A 27,896-nucleotide genomic window follows, 5' to 3' on the forward strand; every position below is an offset into this window, starting at 1 on the left:
CTGTCATCTTACTCAAGATTTTGCTGCTGTTTCAGCTGCAAAACTCTCTCATAATGAGAAATACTGAGCAGACCCTAACATTTGTTAACTGTACACTTATTTTTTCATAAAAGTAGAAGCAGCTCTTGCTGAAACTTGACATAACAGGTTAAGATAATGCATCCACAATGTAGGAGTGGATAAAGTCACACCAAAAGCTGGTATAGCCTTCCTCCTTCTCCAGGAGTTAGCAAGTCTGGGCAGAGCTGGTTCCTCCTTTACAAAGTGTAACTGAAGAGCAGCAGGACTCAGCACTGTAAGTGACAGGCTAAGAATGCTCTAAGTTTGCACAGAAGTTACCAGGTTGAAGATGCCCTTCCACAAATAACAAAGTAAACAGAAACCAAGAACTGTTGCTGGATTTTTGGCATAGTATTTATTGAATAGTTTTTTTTTTTAGAGCCACTTTATGATAGAAGTGTCAGTGCATATTCAGTTCAGATGCTCATTGTGAATGGAAAAGGACCAAAAAAAACCCCAAATCATGGACTTGACACATAGATCCAGGGGAGATTCATGAATATATTAATAAAAAACAAAAAAATATTCAGGCCTATCACATGGTATACTTTATTAGGAATAACTACATAGATAATCAGAATACAGTTGTAGGCTGGAGCCCAACAATGGTTGTTTTTTTTTTCCCACATTAAAAAAGTAAACTTTCATAAAAGCTTGTTTAGCAAAGCCAGAAGCAGTGTTATTTTAAACAGTTTATTTACATTGCTCAGATTGACACAAAGATATAAAAAACAGTGCAGTCTGACACATTCAAAAGCATCACTAGTTACATATAGATACAAGACAAAACACAGGTGGTTAAAAAGAAACCAGAAGTTGTGAACTCCTGCTAATACCAACAGTTGAACTGTTAATGTAATGCAGAAATTTACATATTCAGATAGTTTGTGAGAGTGCATTGCAGGATACAAACTGTTCAGAGATGACAGAAGTGAATGGAGTTTTAAAGGAAGACATAAATACATGAGAAAGCCTAAAAGCCTTAGGAGTTGTACACTGAAATCTGACATGCCAAAATTGGACCCTGAAGTTCCAATGTCACACCAATAATCCTATGCATTAAATAATGATTTGTTAACCAAGTATGGGGAGTGCATGGGGGTTTGGTTTTTTAACAACCCTACTAAAGAGGAGTATAATTCTTTTCCTCAAAATTCCACTTCAAAGCAAGACAAAGAATTTAATTGATCATTTTTGGTGGTCAAAGCTCCTCATACCACCATGTTTACAGTGAGGCTGTAAACAGGAAATCACAATCACAAAACTCAATTCTATTTAATTATAAACAACTACATTTATAAAATATCTGGAATAAGCAGCTGTACAACAGGTTAACTGTCATACTTGAAAGGTCAGGTACTTCATAATATATCTCCATTTAAGAAATCCACAAATCAAACATTAGAGTGCTCTGCCAGTAGATGAAGTTAGGCAAGCATAAGAGTCATCCAAACTAACAGTAAATTATGTGATCATCATCATCTTCATTTCAAGATCTGACAAACCAGTTTATTGCCTGGAGGGGACAATTTCCATTGAAGAAAATGTTTGTTATGCTGGTAAGGAAATAAATCTGTACAAGGGAATACTGTGTTTAAATGAAGGCCAAGTTACTTATTCCACTGATTGGCTGGTCTACTTCAACACAACTAAACCCCCCTTGTGATTAACTTAGTGTCATCTAACATTTTGCTAATCATTGCTAAGTGCTAATGACTAAGGTACCATTAATGTCAGCCACAGTCACTGCCCAGCCTCCTGCCTGTCAGAGGCACAGAGCAGAGTCTGCCCCACCTGCCTCACACCAAGTGGGTTGTTGATCTGCTTAATGTGTGACTCCTCCTTTCAAAGATCGAGGGAAGGCTGACCAAGGAAGGAGAAGGAACACCCTGTTGGACAAAAAAAAAAAAAAGTTATTGATCATATATGAGCCAATTTCAATAGTGCAGCAGTCATTTCTCAACTTTACATTTCATACAAGGAATGTGTGAGTGCAGAAGATCTCAAAGATTGGCAGATTTTGAAGTTACTGATTCAGCATTTCGAGAGTTTGAACAGGAAACTTAACATATTGTCAAAATTGCAGAAGATACATTTTTTCCCCTTGTTACCAGCCTTGAGAGATTTGGAATGCAAGAACATGTTTTTGAAGAGTGGCTGTTAACAAGTATTAGTATACATCTTGCATCACTTTTTGCAGTAATAATCTTCCTCCAAAATGAAGGCAAGATACACTATGATAATCTCTTAGAGAAACAGAGCTCCCCCTCCAATCCTACAACTTTCTGTACTATCATCAGCTCTGAGCCCCAAATGAGATGCTGAACACATGTCTCCTTGGCCGCAGGAGGCAACAGACATCCCAATGATTTGTCAGAGCTTGCTTTAGCTGTGCCTGGATGGGCACACACCAGGCAAGAAGCTGACTTTTCTGATGCTTGGAGAATAAGCTGCTTCTGAGACTTAATTACTGTGAAACCAACACATCAATATGTAGCACTAAAAGTAAACCTCTTTGGATTAGCTGAGATTTTATATTCTTTTCACATTAGACCTCAAGATACTTGCACAAGCAATCCTCTGTTGCTCTTAAACAGCCAGCCAAGCTTCTCAGCACATCAACAGGTCACAGTAGTTGGGCAGCTTTTGCACCTGCATGCTTCAAGAATCTTTTAAATAGGAATATCTTGGGCAAGTAAGGGAATACACACTTCACTATGAGCAAGCCCTATGCCTGTTTATGGCATGTCCTCCATTTGCAATATCTGAAAATTTAACCCTAAACTCCTCTTTATGGAGCAGCTCTTATTAGGCTTGAGTCTTTGATACCAGATTTTTTTTTTTTTTATTTACAGATAGAGAATAAAAAACTAAAACCACAGATAAAATGAGCTGCTCGAGACTTCCTTGCAACCAAGTTATTAAAGTTCTCAGAACTCTGGCCAGTGAGCTACATGGCCATTTGGACATGAAACAGTGAGGAATTCAACTGTAAATCAACTTAAAAAAAAACTCCAAAAAATTACATTTAAAAGTTTGTGATAAAATAAGTTTGCACCCAGAACCACATGTGATTGCTGACTCCAACCCTGTGCATTAGAGGACATTAAAGAAGAACCCAACACCACTCGAAGCCCTTTGTGCAGTAGAGCTGTACCATGCTCCTTAGCTTACAGCACTCAGGATTTCTTGCTCACTTCACTCAGGATCTGATGCACAGAATTTCCCAGCACCATGCTGGTTATCATCTCCAGCATCAGCACAAGTGGCAGTAACAACAGGGAAAGCATATGGTCTGTCCAAGGCATGACCATTTAAGCTTTCCAAGCTGGAAGAGGCTTTTGCAAGATGAGTATTTGGAGAGCCAGGACACAGCACAGGTCGAGGCTTGGAGCTTTTAGAGCTCCAATCAACAGAACTGGAGCGATGGACATTAGCACATTTGGCAGATCCACTTAGGCTGCACGTGGAAGAGGAACGAGCAATCTACAATTAGGAGGGATTTAAGAGTTAGTTCAAACAAGAAAAAAACCCCAACTATCCAAGCTTTATTGCTATTTTTTACTCTATGGTTTTTTTTCTGCACCAAAAAATTCCTACATAAGTGCAGGCCAAGATGTAATTTAAATAAAACAATATGTCTGAATAACAGCTTTGACTCTTAATGGACTCAAGACAGGTTTCCTGCAGTTCTAGTTTCCTATCAACAACTGCACTGGTATTCCAGCTTGAGGGGCTGGAATCTAAACCTCTTTTCCCCTCAACCTTATAAATGAACCAAAAAGGCTTTATGCAAGTTCAGTGGTGTGTGGCATTGGTTAAAAAAAAAATCACAACACATCATCTGCTGCCAAGCTGTAGCTTTTTACCACAGGTGCAAGAGGTCTGGGAAGAATCTGAAACAGGAACATGGTTTTGCAAGTTTCTAAGATTTTGTGGAAAACAAGTATTTTTGTCTGGGGTAGATATGCCCAAAAAGAAAAGTACATGACATGCAAATTCATGAGAAATGAGATACAGTGCTGTATCAAAATGAAGACAATTAGAATGCAAAAACAATTGTTGCCATAATCATATTAGAAGGAAGAAAATCTCACTACAGAAAACTAGGCTATAGCCCCATTGGTAGATGATTTTTTTTTTTTTATTTCCTCTAAAGCAAGGGAGTCTGCTGTGATACTTCCTCCCTTACTGCTTCATATTTTCTCATGTGGGAGAGCAAGGCTATATCTTTATGTTGTACAATTTAATGGCCACTCAAACATAGTGAATTACCTCAATATTGAAGTACTGACACATCAGTCAGTAATAGAAAGATGAAAAGGATTCCCTGTTCTTGGCCTTCTGTTCCACATACTACAGACTAGAAAGCAGGTGTTTACTCATCAAATTTGCTCAAACACTATAATAAAAAGCAAAGATGATGAAAAGATTCCTCCAAATCTAGTCTTCTTTACTAGACTGTATTAGGAAATTGAGTTTGGCCTAATGTTGAAGGAAAAAGCTATAACAGGCAGGCAGGCATAGCAGAAGAGTTGCAATATGTAGAACAGTATTTTATTTTACCAAGTTCTCTTAAACATTTACGAGGAGATAATTCCCTTGTTGTTTACAAACTTGCAGGCTGCAGCATCTATGTTTCTCTACCCTTCCTTCCCAGTTTGTTTCACAGGATGTCTGTCATCTCACTACTTTGACTGAAACATTCACCATACTATTCAGGGTTGTACGCCACATTTCTACTTAGTGTTCAAAATCAAAAGCATGAACCAATATAAGACTTGTGTTGCAACTTTCTCACTCTCTCAGAAGAGGAAACATTCAGTCCTGATCAAAAAAGATTGGTGGGTTTTTTCAACTTAAATGTGTAAGGCAACCCCCAGTTTCTACCGCATCAGGATTTTTCTGCATTTTCAGGAAGCAAGGCTTCTCATTCACCTCTTAAAAATAATATCCCTATGAATGCAGTTAAAAATATTTTTTCCCCACAGTGGATGTTGGAATTGCTAAAGAGAGAGCAGCAGCAGCCATGAAAGGAGTGTGATGCTGAGAAGGTGCCCTCCTTGGCAGCGCAGCTCACTCACCGCGAGGGAGGAGGTGCTGGTCAGGCGGCTGCCGATGTAACTCTCGGTAGAGCTGGGGCTCCGCCCTTCCGTGGCGCTGTGAGACATCAGAGCCCGGCGCAGGGCTCGCTTGGGTGTTTTGGAGAAAGAAAAGGCTCTTGTGACCTGAGGAGGGTGACAAGTGGTTAAACACTGACTAAAACCAGGCTGTAATAACTGATATTATACTGGCTACCATTCTGAATATCTCTGGGATGTGTATCAAGTGTTGGTGGTTGGATCACAACCAGCCAAACACCCACACCTAAAGTGATCTGACTTTCAAAGGCTTCCCATCATCCTTACTCTTCTCATTCTGTCCAAATATGAGCACAACACAGGAAGGAGAGAGGAGAGCAGAGATTCAGGGAGAAGTCAAAGCAAGGTTTGGTCACCAAGGCTTCCCCACATCCCTCAGCTCTGCAGAGTCAGGCCTCCCCTCCTTTAAGTTGCTTCTCAATTTTGCATTATATTTAAAAGACTCAAAGTATTAAACAGCCTAAGTTCCATAACAGAGTGAAAAATGACTACATAATACTTATGACTGTAATACTTAAGACTATATATACAGATACTCCAAAACCTTAAACACCCCTCACCTTCTTTCTTTAAGGAGATTATTTTTAAGAGTTTTAGTTCAGATTAAGTTTTTCCTGTCACTGCTGTAAATACGACAAACCCACTGAAAGAGGAATCCCAGCACAATTCTCTGGATAAAAAGCACTATCTTACCTTTTTTGATGTTTTCTTTATTGCTCTGGATGCTCTGCTTAAAGTACTGTCCATATCTTTAGTATTTACTTCAACTGAATCAGGATCAGCAACATAAATGAGATTTTCCTGTAGAAAAAAATAGTCTTAATAATGGTCAAATATCAGCACTTGCCAAAATATAGTTTTCTAGTGCATTAGGTCAGATTTAGAGGGTTTAATAGCCATATTCCTTATTTAACTCTACACAGTCCAGCAGCTATTTGTTTTCAAGCCATTTTGTTAGATCAACAGCTGGTGCAATCAGTTTGAAACCACTTCCTCAGTTGTTTCACATTCAGTTTGTCTGATTCAGTTTCAAGTCCAGGGCTGACCAAATTAAAGGCAGTAGTTCTGAGGCATCCCCAGGGAGTTTCCAAGATAAACATTGCTTTATTCCACTGACACATCTAGCACATTTCTGAAGGGAAATCTTGAGAACTCCAGCTGTCAAACATTAAGACTAAAGCCTTTCAGCTTAAGTGCAATACATGTTGCAGAACAGCCATGAGTTTTGGGTTTTTTTCATGCCTCATTCTTAAACTCCAGCACGTGCAAAGCAATCTCTGGCTACCTACTTAAACTGGGGAGACAGAGGGGGCACACATGGGAGTGGGAAGTTGCTGGGATGATTTTTTTTGCTGTTAGTTGTCTGCATTTTGAGAAAAGGCATTTTACACTTAAAAAAAAATCTCAGAAGGACCCCAGTCAGCAGCTTTATGGCCCTTCCTAGGGCCTAAGGAAGAGTAGCCAAAGCCTTTGCTGCCACCAGGTGGCAAAGTCAATGTTATCTCCATTCACATGATGCTCTAGAAGTCTAAAACCAGGCAAAAGTGCTTAAATTGAAGCTCAATTTGACATTTAAATAAGCAAGAAAGTAGTATTATATAGTTGGTACAGAAATTATAACTAATGGGATTCAGCAAAGTAGTTTACAATTGTCAGCATATGATTGAGTGACTCGGGGCAAGAGGGAACTATACATTTGTTACACAAAGGTTGAATTCCTATTAAAAATCCAAGTTATATGTTAAAAAAATACTGAAGATAGGCAACACACAGACTAAAGAAAATGAACACTTCCACATCAGCACTTTTCATGCTCAGTACCTGGAAGGGAAGGGAAACCAAAAAGCCCAAGTCTCTTATTCCTAAGTCCGTAGACCACAAGACACACAAAATAAAACTAAGATGCTGTTTTCATTACGTTTTAAAGAATGCCTTTAAAAATCACAACCAAATTTTGTTCTGTAAGAATACACTGCAGAACATAAAGCATTTCCAGTTTACACCAAGTAGCTTCAGCTGCATGTATTGCACACATTTTCAGCAAATGAGATGACTGATATGCATAGACTTTTACATAATTAAAATATCAGCTGAAAGCCTCTTGCTGTAATTGGAGAGGATCTACTCCTCAAATTAGTGGTTTTCTGCCTATAGAAAGCCCACATGCTGAATTTCTAGAAATGTGACAAAGCCAGTGCCTCCTTTATTTTGCTGGGTTTATTATTTCCTTGTTTTAAGGTTGTTGATTTCTTTCTCTGGGAGTAAGATGCTTCATGTCTCTTGCATTATAGTGGAGATAAGGTGTAGAGCAAAGAACTCAAACTAAAACAGAGTTGATCCAACACAAATGATCAACAAAACACTGGGATTGTGAATTCAAAGATAGCTGTGAAAGAAGCAAGATGAATACAATTCTTGTTAGAACTACAGTGCAGAATTGAATCATTCCCTTTCACCACCACAAATTAATTATAAATAATTTTTGATTTTTAAGCACTACTTAGCTTCTGCACAAACTAACTTCCAGGCTGTTTCCTTTTCTACCTTTTAACACCCACTTGCAGGCATGTTAGCACAAATGTTTTCTGCTCTACTTTACCTCAGGCATGTCCACTATTAAATTCTTTCACTTCAGGTGCTTAAAACCAAAAAGAGAGAAAAGTCTCAATCAGCAGCATGGTTCCAGAGTACTTACTGCATCTGCTTTACAAATAGTGTTGGCCACCTGCCGACACAGCATCTTCAGCCAGTCCTCCTTGCAAGGGTCTTCAGTTGTCATCTGGAAACTGAGCAGCTTGTTGTTGAGTTCTGTAGGTGGCCTCACAACTAAGGCAAAAGCTTTTTGGCAATCTATATTTTGTTTAAAGAAAAAAAAAGCAAGGAGTTATTAAAAAGAATAATAATGTTTTCATATAATTCAGAGGGAACTAGAGACAACATGATTTGGTATGATGATTTTGTCTTTATTTACACACTAGCTCTTGTATCATTTGCAAGAGCAGAGTTCTGTCCACAGCCATCATCAAGAGGCTGCAATCAGCTATTCAGGCAACAGCTGAACAACCAAATAATCTGCAGAGCAGTCAGCCTCACCTACCCTCTTTGCCATTTCTCTTCTTAATTGGGTTTCTATGTTCAGGTGCTTCAGAGTACATAAAACAGAACACATGATATGCATATTCTCACTTACACCAAACACCACATCTTGCCAGGATAAAAATCTAGAAACTGGTGTGACTTTATAAGTCACTATCAAGGCTGGAGCAGTATGGCAAAGCAGACAGAAAAATTAAGTCATCTTTTAAGATGCCAAGCACAGCTCCTCCTGAACATTATCATCACCAGTTAGAAGAAAATTTGGTTTCACACCAACAGGACTTTTCTCTGGCCAGTCTAATGCTCTGGGCTGAAGTTTGAGGTTTGGTTTTTATTCTGTAAATCCAGAGCTGTCAAGTGTTTAACTCTGTTTATTTCATACTGCCAGTTGGTTGGCTTATGCTAATACCATCTAATGCCATCAGTTCTGCCAAATTCAGCATCCTGCAACAATTCTCAAAAAGCCAAAAGGGCTTCAGTACAAGGAATTCTCAAGCTCATACAGAGGTTCAAACAGAAGCTTTTACTAAAATCACATACCTAACATACATACAATAAATGAACCTTAGCATTCCATCCCACAACAGCAGAGGCTTCCTTCCTTGAACCTTGACCTTGAAACACAGTTTAATTTGCTACCACAGCATTCAAAATACACAGACCTTCTGTCTCCCTGATGTCCAAGACTTTCTTGATCTGGGAGAGAGGCATGAGAACAACATGCTTGAGCGATGCAGGAGGCCTTGTGTGGCCATGGGGACTCTTGAAAGCTCCAATAACTTTATGCCGTTTCCTCGCAATCTGTGGTTAAATAGAATAGAAAGGGTCAGTTGGAAGAGCTCTTGCCATTCTTTCCTTTCCTTTCTGTATTTTTTACTTTTTTTGCCTGTTACACCAGGACCAGAAAATCTTGCTATTCTACCACATAAATCTTCAAGGAATTCACTTATCTCACTATTCATTGCCTACAGCCCAAGTGGCCCAGCAATATTTGTAATTTGGCATCAAACCCTCAGCTGAAAAATACAATAAATTTTTTTAAAAATACCTAGAGATGAAGTAATTTTGCATTACAGACCTCAGTTCTACCCTGCATAACAAACAAGAGTCCTTTGAAATCTACCACAAGGTAGTCTGTATTTAAACAGAAAAGACAGCATCTATATGCAGCCTATGAACCAACATAAGGTGTGGTGTGTTATGTCCTAGAAATATCACTTGCTGTTGCTTATGCATGCAGCCATTGAGCAAGCTCTGCATAAAAACATGTAAGGTACTTGTGTGTTAAAGTAATGCATCTTGTTGTTTATCTCTTGTCCAAGAGACAAGCCAAGAAGCTTTATTAAAAGTGGTTTTATTTTCCTTTCCTTCCTTTATGAGAAGTGATGAAACTGAGTCGACTCTACAGGGGGAGTTCATCACTAGTCACAAGAACAGGCTTTTCTAAGTGCTGCCTAGGACAGGACTAATTTTGAATTATTTTAGAGTTGGTCTTCTATGAAGACCATGTTCTTCACAGCTGCAGACAGCAACAAGTACTTTATGAAAGTGTCCTTTACAAATTCAGTTCTTCCACATCAGTCTCCAAAACCCAGTTAGATTATTCTTCCCCTCTAGTTCTTCCTAACATATTTTTAGTTTACAGCATATATTACAACTTTGGTTTTTTGGTAGCCTAGGAACAGACAGATCTACCAAGGCCCACTCTTCACTCCCATTATATACAACTAAACTTTAAAAGGACAAACAACCTGATGAGCCAAAGAGTCCAGTGCTTTTTCACCCACTGGTGCTACTCAAAGTGCTATTCAGATAAAGTTTTTTTTAACATATTAAGCTGCTTTCATGTTTTGACTCTGGCTGCATAAAAGGCTACATTAACATCTCTCAGCCACAAGAAGCTTATACAATAGTTAATGGAAAAGAAATATCAGCATGTGTTGACCTATCAGCTATCTGTGACTTAGAATTCTGCCTCAAAAGGTCTTAAATTCTACTTATTTATATTCACGTGTAGTGTCAAGCCTTTTACAATTCAGTTCATGAGATGCACTGGTATAGTCACCTTACCTCTAGGCAATCATTGAACAGAAAGAGCGTGACCTGCTCTCCCCTGTCACAGAGGTCATCCCCAAGTGCTACAGTTTCCAGACGCTGCACCAAGCTGCGGTGGGAGGACAAGAGATTGGCCTAAATGACAAAAGCAAAAAAGCTCATTAAGCATTTAGTTCAAGGGCTGGATTACTGCTTGCTTACAGCTTAACACTGGCAATCTGTTTAAACCAGCACCGTTGCATTGTTGCCTCACACATTTTTGCATAGGGAACAAAGTACTGCAGTCATTTAAGATATCTGCAGCTTTGGAGAAATTACTTACTGGACACCCATCCACTTCGTAGACGACGTCAAAGAACTGCCTTTGTGCCTCTGTTTTTCTTTTGTCTTCATTAATGTGTCTAAGGAAAGCATATTATATTAACCTTCAATATCAAGTAACAGTAAATGGATGCACTGCATTTAAGACATACAAAAATAATAAAGCTAAACATTCAGGGAGTGAATTTACACAACAGCACTTGCCACAGTTGCCTGAAGAAATAACCAAATACCACATGAAATCACATAGGAAACTTCAGCTCTAGGACACTGCTCTTGTCACACTACCAGCACTTGACACACCAATCAGTTAAAATAGAATTCCCCTCCCCTGCCCTGCAATATTTTGAACTAGAGACTGACACAACTCCATTCTTTACAGCCTGCATTTTGTCTCCCCCAAATCAGGACTGCAGTTCATCAAGCAGCAGATCCAAGAATAATTACAATTTAAAAGTTGCTGTTAAAACTGGACAAACATTTACCCAATTAATGCAGGAGTTCTTGTTGCTGGAGACATACGCTACACTTCAAAAGAGGTGAGACTTACAATCTAAACAACTTCAGCTTTCAGCTAATTAACTCATGGAACAGTGCCAAGAAGAGCTAATACAGGACCAGAAAAAAAACTAGTCTCCCACCAAAAGTCTGTCCTTTCAGTAGATATAATGCATAGACGTAAGATTTAAAGACAAAAAACCCAGTTCTTCTATTCCAGAGGGAAAATATAGAAATAAGAGTTGGAACAGAACAGAGGACTGGGGACAGCCCCTGCTGAGGCAGGGGGTCAGCAGAGGTTCAGGTACAAGTGCTGGGGAATGTCACAGACTCCTTCAGAGCTCCAGCACAGAACACCAAAGTGACAATAGCAGCCAAAAGGAGGCTGAAGAACACCTACAGTTATGTTTACTTGCTGTTCCTTGTGGCAACATAACACTGACAATTTAGGAGGAACAGAGGGGTGTAACTGCAGTATGTTTAACAGTATGTTCCATAGGAGCAACATGACTTACGTCATCACCTCCTTTAATGATTCAATAGCTCTCTCTAGAGTTATTTTATCTGGGTTCTCTTCTGCTGTATGTTTCTTAATATCTACAATTTAAAAAAAATAAAGAAATAAAAACTCCATACATATTACAAGTGCCTGAAAAGAAACATGAAAAACTCAAATTTAAACTGAGTTAAGATAAGCTGACTGAAGACATCAGATTTACCTTGGAGTCCAAGTAGCACTAATTAAGTGGGGAACAAAAGCTGTCCAGACATCTCATTAAGAAAAAAAACCACATACAATACAGAAACCAAACCCTTAAACTATTAAAAAAAATTAAATTGAGGTGCAGAGACAAGCACAGAAGTCTTTTTCCACCTGAAGCAAAGGGTGATGTGGATTTTTTATTATCTTTATTAACAAAAGCATTATTATAGCAAGTGGTTGATACCAGGTAGAACACATGAAACTGTGAGCCTTGTTAATATGAATTGCTCTCTAGTTTATGTTAGTTTCATTTGAATCTCAATTATATTCTTGTTTGAAGAGACAGAATTGTCAGTGCAAACTGTTCCTCTATCTGTATTCTGCATACAAATGTATGAACAAGTGGAATTTAGACAGAATTTATGCTTTCTTCAGTAGTGGGTCTCACTGACTGCCAGGAATCATGGTTAACTCACATAATCAGGCTTGTTTTAGATGAGAAAAGTTGTTTCTAATTATGACAAAAAGTAGACATCATCTTGTGGTTTTAACACTTTCACAGACAAACTATAAAAATCACATCTCTAGGTTACCATTTAGTAGTAGGGCAACACTGGGCAGCCTTTGAACAGGACGGATAAGGAGCTCAGCGAGGCTTTGGCGGCCACATTCTGGTTTAGCTTGATTTATCTGGGGAAAAGGAAATAATACTTACTTTTTTTTTTTTTTAACACATACACAAGAAAAACACAAGATCAGAGAAAAATTCCCTTCCTTGAAATTAGCATTGCTATACAAGTGTGAGAATTGTTTACCACAGTCATTAACAGAGCGTGTTAAAAACTACATTCTTTTCAAAAGTACACAGTGATTTATATTCTCAGAATGTCTAGTTTTAAAAGGGTCCATATCAATCCTTCAGCTCTTGTTCCAGCTAATATAGAGTGGGACTGGGGATGACCGGTTCTCTTATTTATTCCACATCTTTTAGATATCAATACTTGGAGGTAATTCCTGGTTCCTCAGAAAACACAAGCAGAAACTGTCAGTGTTTGACACCTGACTATTTAGATATAGGTGTTAAAGCTACACTGCACTATTAACAGTACACACATATCTAGAGAGATCAAGAGTCTTAAGGCTCATCTTCAGATAACTTCCTTTGAAGATCATCTTCCTGTTAGATCTCCACTGTTAGGCTCCTATTCATTAGTCACGAGAATGCTGAGAAATTCTACCTCCCTGGAGCTTCACAGCTGCCCAAGAAAAGTTAAAAGCTGTTTGAGAAAGACAAGTCTCACAGGGAGGGGACCAGTCAAAGCAGCAGCTCCAGTTATCTTTACAGAAAAGAGAAGACATGTATTTGGGAGAAACTTTTTTCCAGCAACAAATGCATATAATCAAACCACCTTGAAAGCTGTTTAACAGAGAAGGAACTCAGACTTTTTCTGAAAGGGTCTTAGGAGGAGCTTGAGGGATTGAAGTTCAAATCCTTTCTATTTCTGTCTCACCAAGAGGTGTTTGCATTTCTTCAAGCTTTCAAAGTTTCACATCCTTCCACCTACTGCATTCAGTAGAACAACATGGTAACAGCCCCCACCTTCTACTCATAGAGTTAGTTCTGCAGACACTTACCTTTAGGAAGGCATGAAACCTTGGTTTCTGCTTTTCACATCTTGTAATCGTCTCCTTGCTCATTTCAAAGAAATTCACAAACGGAGGGTATGTTTTCAACAAGTCTTTTGACTGAAAGAAACAACTGTTAGGGCTCTGCTTTACATATTATGTATCCTTGTACATATGTTCATATGCCCTGAGCCATACAAAGCTGCTCAAAGGCGCATTGCAATAAAGAATAATAAAAAATGTGTTGTAAACCCATACGTGTTCTCAGAACAAGTTAAAACATTTTTGCATGCCAGATGCCCCAGACTGATGCTGCTGATTAAACGCAGGCTGCTCTCACCAGCATCAAGCAAACATGACAATCTTAGAAGCTGCTGAGCAGCTTGAGTGGGAGGCAGGTTGTCACCTAACAAGAGGCTTTTGGTGAGAATTTTGAAAATTTCAGACAGGTACTTTTGCCAGTTACTGCAACCACCTTTTAAACCACCAGAAGCAATACCTTAGACTGAAAACTTTTGAATGACAAGTACTATTTGTCTCAAAATCATCAGATCAGCAAAATAATCACAAGATACCTAGCAACCTATTTATGTTAAAATACTTGACAGTCCCAGACTTAGCCTTCCTGTTCTACACAGGACTCCTTATTCGCTTACACATTTCAAGTCTTGAAGAAAGAACGTAAGTTTGTGAAAAGTTATTTTCTTAGTTCTTGACTATTGATCAGAGGCAGCAGATGGCTAAGGGCCTGGGAAGTGGCTTTTAATGTCTGAGTAAAAAGCATGTCTGTAGCGTTGCAAATTACTGTTCTCAAGCTGTAGCTATTTGTAGTTATAACCCCTCATACCTGTGAGCAGACATACACACTAAAACTTGACATGGATTGTATCACCTAACTCAACTGAAAAGTCTAAATAAAAAAGACAATGATACAAGTTGGAGGTCTTTCACAGCAGTGCTTTGCTTGTGTTTGCTAGCTCCTAAAAGTGGATTGTTCATAAGGCAAGATAACAGTTGTAAGCATAAAGAAAGAAACAGGAACTTACATATTTGAGAATGATATCACCAATACTTTTGCTTTCAGTCCAGTTTATCATAAGATCTTCCAGGTCTTCCTAGAAGACATGCAGGGATGGGGGGAGAAAACAAGCTGAGCATAAAGTACATAAAGCCATTAAATGGGATCACTATTTTGCCAAACACACATCATTAGGTGTGGTTTTGTGCTGACAAAACAGGCAATCCTAAAATCTGCACAATTTTACATTCAGCCCCTCCAGTCTACTGAGGGCAGAAAACAAGAGATGTCTGGCTTACTGAATATGTATATATAGCTGTAAATCAGTGCAAGTACAGCTTGGCAGCATGTCAGGACTAGCCAGCTCTGCAGCAAGATGACACTGCTGCATCCAACACAATACACAACACATCCCGAAGGAATACTGAGAAAGGATACACAGAAGAAAGTTGAACCAATTCTAATTAAGACTGCACAACTTATCTAGGACTTAAGTCTATAAGACAGGATTGAAATAGAACTAGGATAGATTCCACTTACTTGCTACACCAGGGTGTCAAGGAAAGTGAGGCCAAGCCTGTTAAGGCTATATGAGCTTGATAAGGATCAAGCTCAAACACCATCAGATAATAAGAGGGACAGGAGGGCACAGCTGAAGGTTCAGGATTCACCTTCAGTGAAAAGGATTTATCACTAATATTGGTTTGTTGCTGCCACTGCTCATATCTTTAGAACACCAAAGATGAAGGAAAACACAACAACTACATCAAAGCAACTCTCTGCTGCAAGTGACTTCAATTTGCCACATGGACACACAGCTCTGCTTTCATCTCTGTCTCAGTGGGCACACTTCAATAGCTGGTATGATTAACCAGACTGGACCCCACTGGTTGGAAAAAAACCAACAAAACCTGTACAAACAAATCACCAAGTTGCAGGTAGCCTGCAAGTCTCTCTACTTTAAAAGCCCACAGAGAAAGGCTGCCAGGAATAGGCAGATGCCACTATTTGAAAGAGTATGTATCAGCACCAGAAGAGTTTATACCTATCCAGCAGACACAACTGAAAACATGCAAAAAAGATTCAAAGTGTCTATGAAGGCTTCCCCTGCGGGAGAAGGTGCAGCTTGCCTTGATTTTAGTGTGCACATCAAGAATATCTGGAATGCTGCCGAATATGGTCTTGATCTCTTCCTGTGCAAGGATTGGTCCCCCAAGTTGTCCTTCCTTCTCCAATGGAACTTGAAACAACTGATGAATTAAAAAAAAAAAAGTTAATGCCCTCCCAGTATCCAACATTGTGTTAGAAATAGTTATGAAAGCAACAGTGTTTTCCTTCTGGATCATAATTTCCTGCACTCACAATCTTGAGATGTCTCCATTCAGCAAGAGTGGGTTTTGGAGAGCGGTTTGAAGATACAAACACTTAGTTTGATACATCTCTACAGCATAACCCCCTCTCATCTCTTTCTACTCACACACATCTTGGCTCATTCTTTAAGCAGATAATCAGCTGCAATAGAAATAAACTTTCAAGAAATTAAGCTCTTCCTGTGAGTTGTTTGCTATTCTGCTCTTCTTGGAATAATTAAAAAAAAAAAAGATTTTTTCCCCTCTGCCATCTCTCTTTACTCACTAATATCTAAAATATTAGTCAAGAAGATCTTATTTTCCTGACACTTCCAATTTCCATATATATTGCATTACCACTGCAGATCCCAGATTAGAAATTGTATTTTCCAGCCTGAACCTGAGTGTTTTTATATGTCAGTAAAATTACATGAGACTGTTTATATTGTCATTTTCCTATGAAGCTTTGATGCACCCAAGCCCTCAAAAGCCTGCAGATCACAGATTGAAAATATTGATATAAACATTGGCTATCTTATTACATTTGACCTGGACTGGCTTTAAAACCATCTTACCTGAATAATTGTTGTCAGAATATCAACATAGTTACTTTCTGTCTGATACAATTCCTTTGCAACCTGCCATCTTGCAGACTGCTTGAGAGGAAGGGGAGTTGAGTTTTTGGAAGGTCTTGCACAGGATTTTGGTGTTTCTGATGAAAGAGATATTCCCAAAAGAAAATAGAGCTTTATTACAATAGAAAATAGAGCTTTATTACAATAGAGCCCCTAAAAAAAGCTCACCCTCAAAGACAAATGAAAAAACTTCAGAATTTTTAAGTGAAGATAAGTTTGGGGTTTTTTTTAAAGGCTATATTCTAGATTAATCAGGGCTCTTTCAAGAAAATGGCTCTTTATTACAGCCTACTAATGGAACAACAGTAATACATTATTCCTCAAAATTAGACTGAAACTAATAAGCCATTTATAGGCAGGTCGATGATTTGACCCTAATACTAGTTCCTTATTTAGCAGGAAGCAAGGATTAGGTGCTGAACATTACTTATTTGTACACTAGTACAAAAGTGCTTTTCTACTTCCACTTTGCCATGGAAACTATCATCTCTCAGCTGCCTGCCATCCTTGCATTAAGTGTGTAGCTCAAAACCATTTACTAAAGTCAGCCCTTCCACATACCACTTACATTTCATCCCATAGAGGGAAGGAGAAAGGCTCAAGAAAGTAATTTCTCTTAAAGCTAAAGTCAAGATGGACGTGGAACAGTTCATGAGTTTTAAATATTTGCCCATGTATTGGATCTCAGAGACCTATACTGTCTTTTTTTATATCAAAGCTCATTACTGCCATAGTTAAAAATGAAATAAGTACCTTTCCTTTTGTTTCCAAATAGTAAGTTTTGAACTGACTGCTGCTGTTGGATTAGAAGAAAATTCCTTACCATGGGTAACAAGAGCACTAGCATCACCTAAGAAGGCTGATCTTCCCTGAGTTCCTTCTGAATTATCACTTATGCCTCTTTAGGAGCTCTTATGTGATTTGAGTTTGCCTTTTTAAAGCAGTAGCAGCTCCAGATACCTCCTCTCTATGTTGGAACCAGACTTTTTATAAAACACTTGGGGTATCAGCTTTTAACTAACCCAAAATTTTGCAGCTCTTCTCTGCACAATAACCACGTGCAGAGATCTTTAAAACTCTGTCCATTCACTCAAAACCAATTGTTGATTTATATTCTTGTGAAGTTTTAAACATGACAGTTTGCTGGCACAAACAGTGTTGCCTCAAAAGAACATTTCAAAGACCTAGGAGTGGGCCCTGCAGGAATTTTCCCTTTAACTCCTCTAGAAAAGAATCTTTGTCCTCTTTCCTCCAAGTGTCCTATGGAGAGTGTTTTAGATGATTTACTGTTGACTGTGCTGCTAATTTGCTACAGACTTCCAGCAGAGTATTTGAAGCATTCTGGAGTAACACTCAACTGTACTCCCTATTTATCACCTCTGTATCCATTCCTTCAGATACGAACACGCTTACTGTGATGACAAGAGGCAGCTTGGCCTGTGTCTGAACTCTTCACTCCAACTTTTCCCTCCACACTTTGAAAAGGGAAAAGCCTGGAATTACATTGCAAATCTATAGCAGAACCTGTAGGATTTCCCTACCACCACCAATTCCACCTGCATGCAAGAGCTGTTAAACACTAAGTGTGGCTGAATGGAAGGTTTTAGCTCTACCTCCATTGGCAGTGCTTGACTCTGGAGTGTTGGAAATATCCAGCAAGGAGCCAATAGAGAGGGAATGTTCAGCTGAGGGGCGTTTCCGAGGAGGGAAGGGGGACATGTCTGTTTCCCTGGTCAGCTGGGCCAGAGTCTCTTTCAAGCGGCGCCGTTTGCGGTTGCTGTTGGGTGTGCTCAGGGAAAGCAGCGACACCGACTTCTTGAAGTCAGGACTCTCTGACTGCAGGGAAAGAAAACTTCATTCAGGGGGTTCATCCTCTGTGTCCACTTCAACTCAGTGCAGAGATTCACAGAGACAACACACAACACAGAAGGAAACGTCTTAGGGAAGCCAAGGGAAAATGGGTGAAGTCTTTTTTTCCCCTTTCTAAAATAAAAATCTGTGGTGTTTTCTTTGACAAAAAGTAAAACCTTTCGGAAGCAGAAAAAAAGTCTCTCTTCCAAAATAGTACTCTATGTAGATTCCAAATTAGTACTCTATGTATAAAATTTATAATGTATTACCTGGAACTTAAATGCAGCTTTAAAACATCTGATCTCTGGCCCCACACACACTATGTTGCATACTAATTTTACCACCAAAATATGCTGTGCATTGTGCGAGTGTTCAACATACCTTCTCAAATAAATACATGGACTCTCCAGCTCTGGCATCCATTTGAATGCTTCCCCAAAACCACTAAACGAAAAAAGAAAACACACTTTATAAACACATGACAGAGATTCATCTGAAGTTAAAAATATTCAAAATAACCTATAATAGTTACACAGTTGGCATGGAAGTTATTTTTGCAGAATAAGAACACAGTTCTACATAGCAGCATTCTCTAAAGAATTTTCAGCACTAACCTCTTGCTTTACAACATACAGTTTTTTTAAAGGTTCAAATGGAAGATCTTTTACTGTACTTTCTTCAACCACCAAGTGCGTACACCTTTCATCACCAACTGGTAAATAATGTCCTCCTAGATAAAAAAAGAGGCAAATAATCAGGAAAGAATATTCTTGTAAGAAATTAGTCTATCACTTAACAGTTCTGTGGCACCTATCATTATAAACTCCACCCACAGGTTTTTATAAACAATCACCTTGCATTTCTGTCATTTCTTCCATGTTAGCTTTCTCATCATCAGAGAATCCCAAGAAACTTAACATGCAATCCTGAAAGGGAGGAACCTTGAACTGGTTTCTAAAGTCATCATCAGCTGCAGAGAAATCACTGAAAGAAAGAAAATGTACAAAAAAGTCACTTAAGTGACTTATGTCAGTATTTAAGCAGAAGCTCAAAACATTTCAGGTGAACAGGATGCAAAGTAAAGGCTGAAGGAAAATAAACACCTACATTTCATTCCTTTTCTCCCATGCCTTATAAATCCACTCAGCTTTCACAATAGGAATACCAAGACTTACAGCAATCTACAAAACAGGAAAAAACATAAGTTGTACAAATATTTCCACTTAAATCTTTCCCACATCAAGAAAAATTTGTAACCTTCCTTTCACTTTTCAAGACAGATACTGCAAAAAGTGCATATATTCCTTCTGAAGTCATATCCAACTGCAGCTCCCCAGACTTAGAACGTATGAATTCAGTGACTAGGAAATCAGATCAATAGCTATTTTGACATTTCCTCAAAAGTGCACCATTTTGTTAGTCTGATATCCTTCATCACTCACAAAAACACAAAATCAAATCTCTGTTCCAGTGGAATATGGGATCTTTTTTTCTGCTTTTGATATTATGTATGAAGAAAAATACCCCATCCAGCTTTTATCAAAGAGAAGGTGACTATTTGAAAGGTAACTGCCATGACTGCTTGAAAGATTGTACAGTTTTCCTACATTTTCTCCTTTGAGTCAGCAGAAAGGAGTGTTTGAACAGAAAGTAGGACTTCTCTTCCAACTGTAAGATTATAAAGAAAAACAAGGAAAAAAAAGCACTATCCTACCAACAATTCAAACCAGAGAGAGTGAAGGGGCATAGACATTGCTACATCATATTAAATAGTAGAAAATTCTATAATCTGTTATTTACTTCTAAACTGAAGATAAGTGTCCCAAGTGATTCCCTTTTAGAATCAGAAAAGAAAAAGCACATGCGTGTCTATTTATGCCTAAAGGAATATTTGAATCCTCACCCATAACAAGTTTAAAATAATTTTTAGAAGACATGCACCAATTAAGGAATGACGTTTTCTACAAGTTACCTCAAAGTTTATTGCTTAGACAGACAAAAGCAGGCATTTGTTCATCACTATCTTTACTACTGGTAGCTAATCTTGTTATTTACTATACTTGTCTATTTCAAATTTATGTTATTTCGATCTCCCACAGAGACAAAAACATGCCAAAGCTAAACACCAGACAAAGATGAATACACCATTACAAGTTACTGCTGTTAGTACAGGAAAAAACATCAGCTTCTGAGCTGAAGTATAATGAACAAACACTCTACAAAAGCCAAATTCCAAAGGTTTCTATGAAACACCAACTCAAGCTTACATACTCTGAATTTGTCTCCATGTGTTGAGTTTGCCACCAGATGAGTAACTTTTGAGCTAAAGTCCCTTCTAATAATTCCACCCATGTGATGAACCAAGGTCACAAGCTTAACCTGAAAAATGAAGATGAAAAGTTTTCAGTATCTTTTGAAGAGCGAGTTCAGTACAAAAGTGGTTTACAAAGCAACTTACAGAAGGTTACATTAAATGCCTAGAAATAGAAATACTCTGATCTGCTTTTAAAAAAACTTGCTCACATCGACAGAAGATACAGCTTATACATCAAAAGAGCTATTAAGATTTATTTTATTTCAACATTTAACACAGCCTTGCTGTGTAGCCTGAAGACTAACCAAGCCACCAGTACTCTCATGATCATTATACATAATGCCTTCACCTTTTCCCACATGTTAGATTTGACTTTTTCCTTGCTGATTTAGTCAATTCTAGATCAAACCTAACTAACCCCAACACCAGGCAAAGGCTTTTGGTTTGGGTTTGGTTTTTTTCAGATGAAGATGTGGAGCCACATTGTTGATTCCCAGGTGTCCAGTAGGGAAATTAGATGGCAATTGCCTACTGAAATGGAAAAGCCATGTGCTAGAGTATCAAACAGGGTAAAGTCCTGATAGAACAATATCATGACAAGATCACATGCCTGCAAAAGCTCTGAACAGAGCTACAAAGATTTGCTTGCTTATTCTACTACCTGTACGAAAAAAGAGAACACTACTGGGTAAACATGTTCTTATCTGAAGCCTCAACTTACAAACCTTTAAGCCCTATTGAATTAGAACAGTTTAATGTCACTCAACAAAAAAGTGACCAAAAATGACACAGACAAAATGACTTGAACTAAATTTATGTTCTCGTCCTCAAATATCTCTGCCTCTGGACTTGCAAAAAACCAAAAGAACAAATAATTCATTCTCCCCATACGAGCCTGAGTCATGGTTAAACCCTATGGGTGATGGAACAGAAGAGTATCTTGAAAATATACTTTACATGGTTTTACCAATCCAAAGAAGAATAAATTACTTACTAATTCATCTTTCTTTCTGAATCCTGTAAAGCACAGTACCAAGTTCAACATACTTGCACAGTACAGTGGACGGCAGGAGAAAGGTAAAGGCTGAAAACAAGAGGAAAGCTCACGAGTCAACAGCATACTGCACCCATTAAAGTTTTCACATTACCTTTAAACATTACTGTTATTTCTAGTATTAAAAATAGTAACTAGAGCATCCCCAAGTCCTACAGGTAGCAGTCCATCCTTTTTATTTCCTCCCCAATCCATCTGCTCCACATTACAATTTTGGAAATATAAAGTGATTTCTGGAGAATCATTTGTATGCTGCCTTTCCCAATGGCACAATCCCAACTGGTGATCAGCAACTCCCACAACTACAGCAGCAGTTGTAGCCTTACTCCTGTCTGCCTGCACTCTGTCACTATGTGTGTGATATTCTAACAGCATCAGAAACTTGAATGTCTCAAAATTCCCTTGCTAGGAATGTTTACAACTGATTGGAAGAGCAAGAGAGATTCTACTGTGAGGTCTTAGAACTCACTGCAGTGGGGAGCTAACTCATCTGATTTCAGCAGGAAGCACACACCTCTCCTTTCTGTGCACAGTGCAGCACGACCGGCGGCCCGATGACTCGGCAATCTGCCTTGCAGAGGTTGCTAAAGATGGGAGCTTGGAAGTCTGACACAACAAAGATTGTCTCAAATTCTGGGCAATCAGAATCTCCAAGCTCTTCTATTGTGTCTGTCTTTATGTAGGGCATTTTAATTTCCTGGATGCACAGGGGTGAAAGGGAAAGCATTACTCAGGTAACATACTTGCACAAGTATAAAATTCAACTGATGTTTATTTTGGACCATTAGAAAAGTATGTGATTCATATTTCAGGGACAGAGTTAGGATTTGTGAAAGCTGAATGCAATGCACTGTTCTCTAGCATAAGAATAGCTATGAACTGCTGCATGCTTTAAGACTGAATGTCAAAGTAATTCCTCCTTTTGAAGAGTCAGAATTCTGGTTGCTTAAGTAGTTTATGTATCAGTTCACACCGATAATGTAGCACTGGAAGGAGCTAGATAGAAAAAATACCCTAAGCTCAAAAGATAAATGAAATTTCAGACTGTCAGAACAGCTTAGGGTACTGTGAGATGCTACTAAAAAGTAGCATCCAGTTTGCAACAGCAAGCTCCATGCTGCAAAACACCTACAGAACAGAAATAGGCTTTGTTCATTGCTTGATATTTTTAGGGGTTAAAAAAATTTGTCCATTTTATTTTCAAAAACTAGTTCCAAACTTTATCTCTTATGTCTTTCACATCAAGAAATGGAAAAGCATTTCTTGCACTTCAGTTTGAATGCAGTTTTCAGTTGAAAGAGAAGTCCACTGACAATTACAAAGCCAGTTCATAGCACAAACTTATGCGTGACTGAACATATGCATGCAGTTGGACGTCCCCATGGATATTCTGATGCCCCTGTTAGAAAAGAGCTACAAGTATTACTCCATATTTTAAAAAAAGTGCTAATTGGATGAGCTGTGACACCACCAGAACCATTAGCATATATTATGACCATTATGCCCAATTAATCCAAATTAAAGTGCGTGCACATTTCAGTCCCAGTGAAGTGTAACATGCTGCATGCAATTACATGTGCTGAATTGCATGACATACCATATGAATAATACTTTTTATTAGTTTTTCTTCTGATTTATCAGGGCTACTTTCCTTTATCTTTATAACAGGTACTTCCATTATCTTAATGGTCTGTGGAAGAGGAGAACTTTAGTACAGAAGCAAATTGGTTACTACAAGTCTGAAGGCAGAACCTTCAGTGACTGTTTTATCTCAGGCCCACATACCTCCAAGGCTTTCAGAAGCTCCTCACGTTTCCCTGCTTCCTGAACCAAAACCACTCTTGTTTCTATTTGAGGCATTTCTTCTGCTTAGAGAAAAGCAAGGATAATATTTGTATTTTAGCAGAAAAATCTATGTCATGTCTAAATCAAGCAATAATGTAATGTATAGAAGAACACAGGCAGGCAGTAGCCTTTCAAGATTCCTTACCAGGAGCAATCCTGAAAATAAATATTACTTTAAGAAGAGTGTCCTTTAATTAAGGCATACTAAATTGACTTAAGGCCCAAACTTCCTAGTGTGAGGTGAAACAAGAATCTGCAATTCATAACTAGTCAAAGCAAGAACGTAAATCGGGGCTAGGGAGGAAGAAAGACAACAAGCAAATGAAAACCCTAAAAAATTACAGGCTTAATGCTTCTAGCAGAACTAGATACTGAGAACTGCTAGAAAATAGACAGCTGGTATCTTTTCTAGTTTCTGTGTTCCTGGCTGACAAGGTTCATTACTTTCTTGGTAACTGAGCAGTTACCAGGAATATCAGAACTGAGACTAGATGCCTTGTTCTTTTTTCCATGTATTAATAAGCCTTCAAAATATTAGGAGGAAGAACAAGTGTTGCCTCCACGTTATTTACATCAACAGACCACCAGCAGATTTTGGCTACTACCTTCGAGGAAAACACTGGTGGTTGTTTTTTAATTTCAAGATTTGTTATTGAATTAATTTTGGGCTTAAGACTATTAATCTCTTCACCTCTCTACCTTATACCTATTAATCTGTCCACAACAGAGCAGCTGCAGTTTCCAAACACTGGTGTCAAAATGTCACCTGGAGCGATTTATTCCACAGAAGTGACATCAAATGGAACTGACAGCTTTCTGTACAACAGCCACAAAATTCATTCAATTTGGGCTGTAACTCCAAATTTTCTTAATGAAAGGATTCCAGATCAACACCCTTTTCCCTACTCTATGTACATTCTGGAGCTCAAAGTACTTTTTTGGTTTTTCAAAACTACTAAATACCAACAAAGTAATCAGTCATTGCAAAAACCAAGCAGTCTTAAAATAAACTTCCCCCATTACCTTCAGCATCCAGAACAGCTGCACGGAATACATTCTCTTTGGAGGTTTCTATAATTTTTGAATCAAGAGCAGAAGAATCAGCCAAGAGGCTCCTCCCAGTTTCAGACACCAGAGTACTGCTGTCAGCCATGATTATGCTTTGTTTCTTTCTTCAACAGCTGGAAGGTGGAGGGGCCAAGCTCAGTTACACGTGCAAATAGCTCATTCATAAGTCCTATGACCAAAGCTGTCAGAAGTGACTTCAGAAAACAAAACATTTAGGCTTTTACTGAACTCCCACTCACACTGATAGAGCATCAAGAGTAACACAACTGATAGAAAAGACTGACAACAAAGCTGTTACAGAAATGGTTCTGTAATTCATCTCCACAGAGGAAACTTCAGCTCTGAGCACAGGCAAGCATGAACTCAAATGCTCATTTAAAAAAGCTGAACCACAAAGCAGTAAACTAAAAGCACTTGTTTCTTTCAGTGACAAACTATTTATAAGCTACAGCTGAGACTAAAATTAGCCTTGTTGATTTGAAACATTAGCAGAAGAATTAGGGTAAGCATAACATCTTGCTAAAGTCTGACTTTTCAGGTGAACTGGTTAGAGATACTGTGGTTAGAAATGAGCACCCAGAGAGCAGGACAGGACTATTTACTCTTAGAAAAATTAAAAAGCTTGAGAGTCTCTGCAAAGTTGATATGCACATATATGTCTAGCTGTAATGTCTGGTCTACTGTCCTGCATTAACTATGATAGAGTAGAAGCAGCCTTTCATCACCAGATAAAGAGGCCTTCTCTCAAACAGCATGGATCTGTGCTCTCCCTGCCCATGAGCCTTGTCACCTACTGGAAAGGCAGCATCCTTTACCCTCTCATTTTCTGGGAGCTACCTACCCAAATCCTGCAGCACAAAGATTGTTCTCAGACACCTGCCCAACACACGAGGCAGGCAGGGTGCAGTTCCTGTGACTCATCACACACCCAGGTTTCAATGTTTGCACAGTGAGATCAGGAGTTACCCAGAGCAGCAACTACAGCTGAACTGCTGTTGGATAATAACCCTTTGTAGCACTTGAAGTGAAATTGTTCTTGTGACGGCATGTGCCCTTTGAAAACAGCAGCTACTCAAATAATGCACTAGAGCATTGTGTGAAAGAGGACTCTTGAGGCAGTAAAACCCCTAGAGAACAGTACATACTATTTTTTAAATTGGGTAATGACCATCCCATTACACAGCAAAGTAAGTCAGAAGACAAAAAGCAATGGGCACTTTGGCACACCAGCAGTACAGAAAGATTGGAACTCGTGGAAGGGATTCAAATTTTCATAATGCACAAGTTCCTAATGCAGTGATGAGCAGTAATCAACACCACAAATCTATCATTATTCTAGACATATTCAGCTACCAGACTTGCCACCTTAGTTTCAATTTCCAGGTCACACACAACTGTGTATGTCCACGGAGTTGAGTTTCCTAGACCTATGTCCCCAGTCACCCACTCCATTTTTCTCAGAGCAAGAGGAGAGAGTAACCTCAATCATACAGAGTCTTTGGGGAATCCCCTGGCCAGAATGTTACAATGTCACCACCAGCAGCTGTAATACAGTTACCAATTTTTTTGGCAGTGGTGGAGGGAAATATAATCTTGGCAGGTTCAAACCATATTGTTAATAATGACTGCCACAAGGACAATTACAATGTAAATTCAGAGGAAAACAAGACCTCCAGTTAGAGGCACAACTAAACTTAAATCCTAGAGATTATTTCCTAGAAGTCTGAGACATCAGTACAGTTATTATTATACCAAGTAAAATGTACATGAACTCCCAAAGAACTTCATTGCATATCTGAAGAAGCCCAGACTTTGCTCTCGGCATTGATTTTTTTAATGGATTTTTCTAAATATTTCTGAGGTTCCATCCTGGGTGTGGCTTAAAATATTCCTTGTTTTAATAACAGCAATATTTGTCACTAAACTGACGGACTGATAGTGCCAGGATACAGAGGAGAACAAAAAGCACACACAGACACGAACACAACAGTTTTCCCTCACATAAAGAGCAAAAGTCAGAACACCATCATTACAAGCTTCAGGCAGAGCTAATAACCCCACAGCATCACATTCAGAAATTACCTCCCAATAATTCGCGGAAAGCCTAAAGGACACAAACCACCCAGAACCAAAATATGTTTGTTAAAGCAAGGAAAGGACAGTGAACACCTCTCACGCTGTCCATGTCCCTCCCGAGGACCACCCAGGAAGGCTCCCGAGCGCTCTGCAGGGAGGTGGCCCAGGACAGGACAGGACGAGGGGCCGCCGCCGCCTCTCGCCTCACGAGCCAGCAGGTGCCGCCGGGCCCGGGGCTCCGCCCTGCCCAAGCAGCACGGCCAGCGGCCTGAGGAGCCCCGGGGCAGCGCCGGGGCCCGGAGCCCCCACAGGTGCCCGACATACCGGACCCGCTCCGGGCGGGCCGCCCGCGCCTCCCAGCCCCGGTGCCCCCTCACCGCCGGTGCCGCCCGCCGCCATCCGCCATCAGCGGCCGCCGCCAATTCAAAAAGCGAGCCGCCGCACTCATACCGCCGCCCATTGGCTGCTGTCCCCACCGCCCCTCTGTAAGCCGCCCCCTCATTCGCCACGGCCGCGAGATGCCCCGCCCACTTGCCCTTACTTTTCGGCACCACAGCGCCCTTCTCCCTCTGAGTTTGGTGGCGGCACCTGCCACTCAGGCGAAGCGCGCTCCCATTGGCTGTGAGATGTTTCCTGGGCAGACGCACAGCGCTTGTTGCGGTACGGAGCGCAGGTTGCTGAGTGGACGGTGGGGGGGACGAACTCTGCGCTGACTGGCTGCTGGGAAGGGCACACTCCGCGCTGATTGGCTGCCGCGGGGTTTGAACGCTCGCAACGGCCGCGCCCAGAGACCCGGATGGAGCGGGAGTGGCAGGAGGTGCCCTGCCCTCATGGCCCCCTCGTGGTCCCCTCATGGTCCCTGTCCAGCCGCCCTCCACGCCAACCCAGGGCACCAGGAGAAAGCCGATGTGGTCACCGCAAAAACATTAATGCTGCTAATAAGAAAAAAAAAAAAAACAACACAAAACACCGAGCCGGTGTGCTTCTCTTGTAGTGATTTTCAGAATAATCGGTTCGTAGGAAACAGGAGCGGCCGGGAAAATATGACTGGTCAAGGTGAAAGTCAACCAGCTGACTCCACGCAGCAGCTCCGAAATAAATTAATTATGCCAAATGCTTAAACTGTCCTTTTATTTTTAATTTTTCCTAATAGCAAACCTTACTGGTACGGAAAGGGATTCTTAGG

At 39.6% G+C, this 27,896-nt stretch overlaps 1 protein-coding gene across 6 annotated transcripts; it reads right to left on the reverse strand.

The window, feature by feature from the left end:
• Positions 1-585: 585 nt before the first annotated feature.
• ECT2 (epithelial cell transforming 2) lies at positions 586-27,195 on the reverse strand. 6 transcript variants are annotated; one of them, XM_059855757.1, is made up of 25 exons: positions 27,088-27,195; positions 24,590-24,747; positions 23,507-23,589; positions 23,319-23,411; positions 22,236-22,418; positions 21,662-21,751; positions 20,625-20,732; positions 19,461-19,534; positions 19,207-19,337; positions 18,968-19,083; positions 18,735-18,797; positions 18,116-18,338; positions 16,443-16,579; positions 15,649-15,768; positions 14,547-14,615; positions 13,510-13,620; positions 12,468-12,564; positions 11,687-11,768; positions 10,675-10,753; positions 10,368-10,487; positions 8,960-9,098; positions 7,897-8,051; positions 5,895-6,002; positions 5,145-5,288; positions 586-1,949 (listed from the first exon to the last, which is right to left on the reverse strand). In XM_059855757.1, the coding sequence occupies exons 2-25, from the start codon at positions 24,717-24,719 to the stop codon at positions 1,860-1,862; spliced, it is 2,745 nt and encodes a 914-aa protein (XP_059711740.1). In that variant the 5' UTR covers positions 24,720-24,747; positions 27,088-27,195; the 3' UTR covers positions 586-1,859. The 6 variants fall into 6 exon arrangements, with proteins under 6 accessions (XP_059711740.1, XP_059711739.1, XP_059711741.1 ...); XM_059855756.1 differs by having other exon boundaries at positions 27,035-27,145; XM_059855758.1 differs by having other exon boundaries at positions 23,507-23,586; positions 27,035-27,144.
• Between the last annotated feature and the right edge of the window lie 701 nt (positions 27,196-27,896).

Source organism: Haemorhous mexicanus, chromosome 10 (assembly GCF_027477595.1).
Source record: "Haemorhous mexicanus isolate bHaeMex1 chromosome 10, bHaeMex1.pri, whole genome shotgun sequence".
Lineage (NCBI taxonomy): Eukaryota > Metazoa > Chordata > Aves > Passeriformes > Fringillidae > Haemorhous > Haemorhous mexicanus.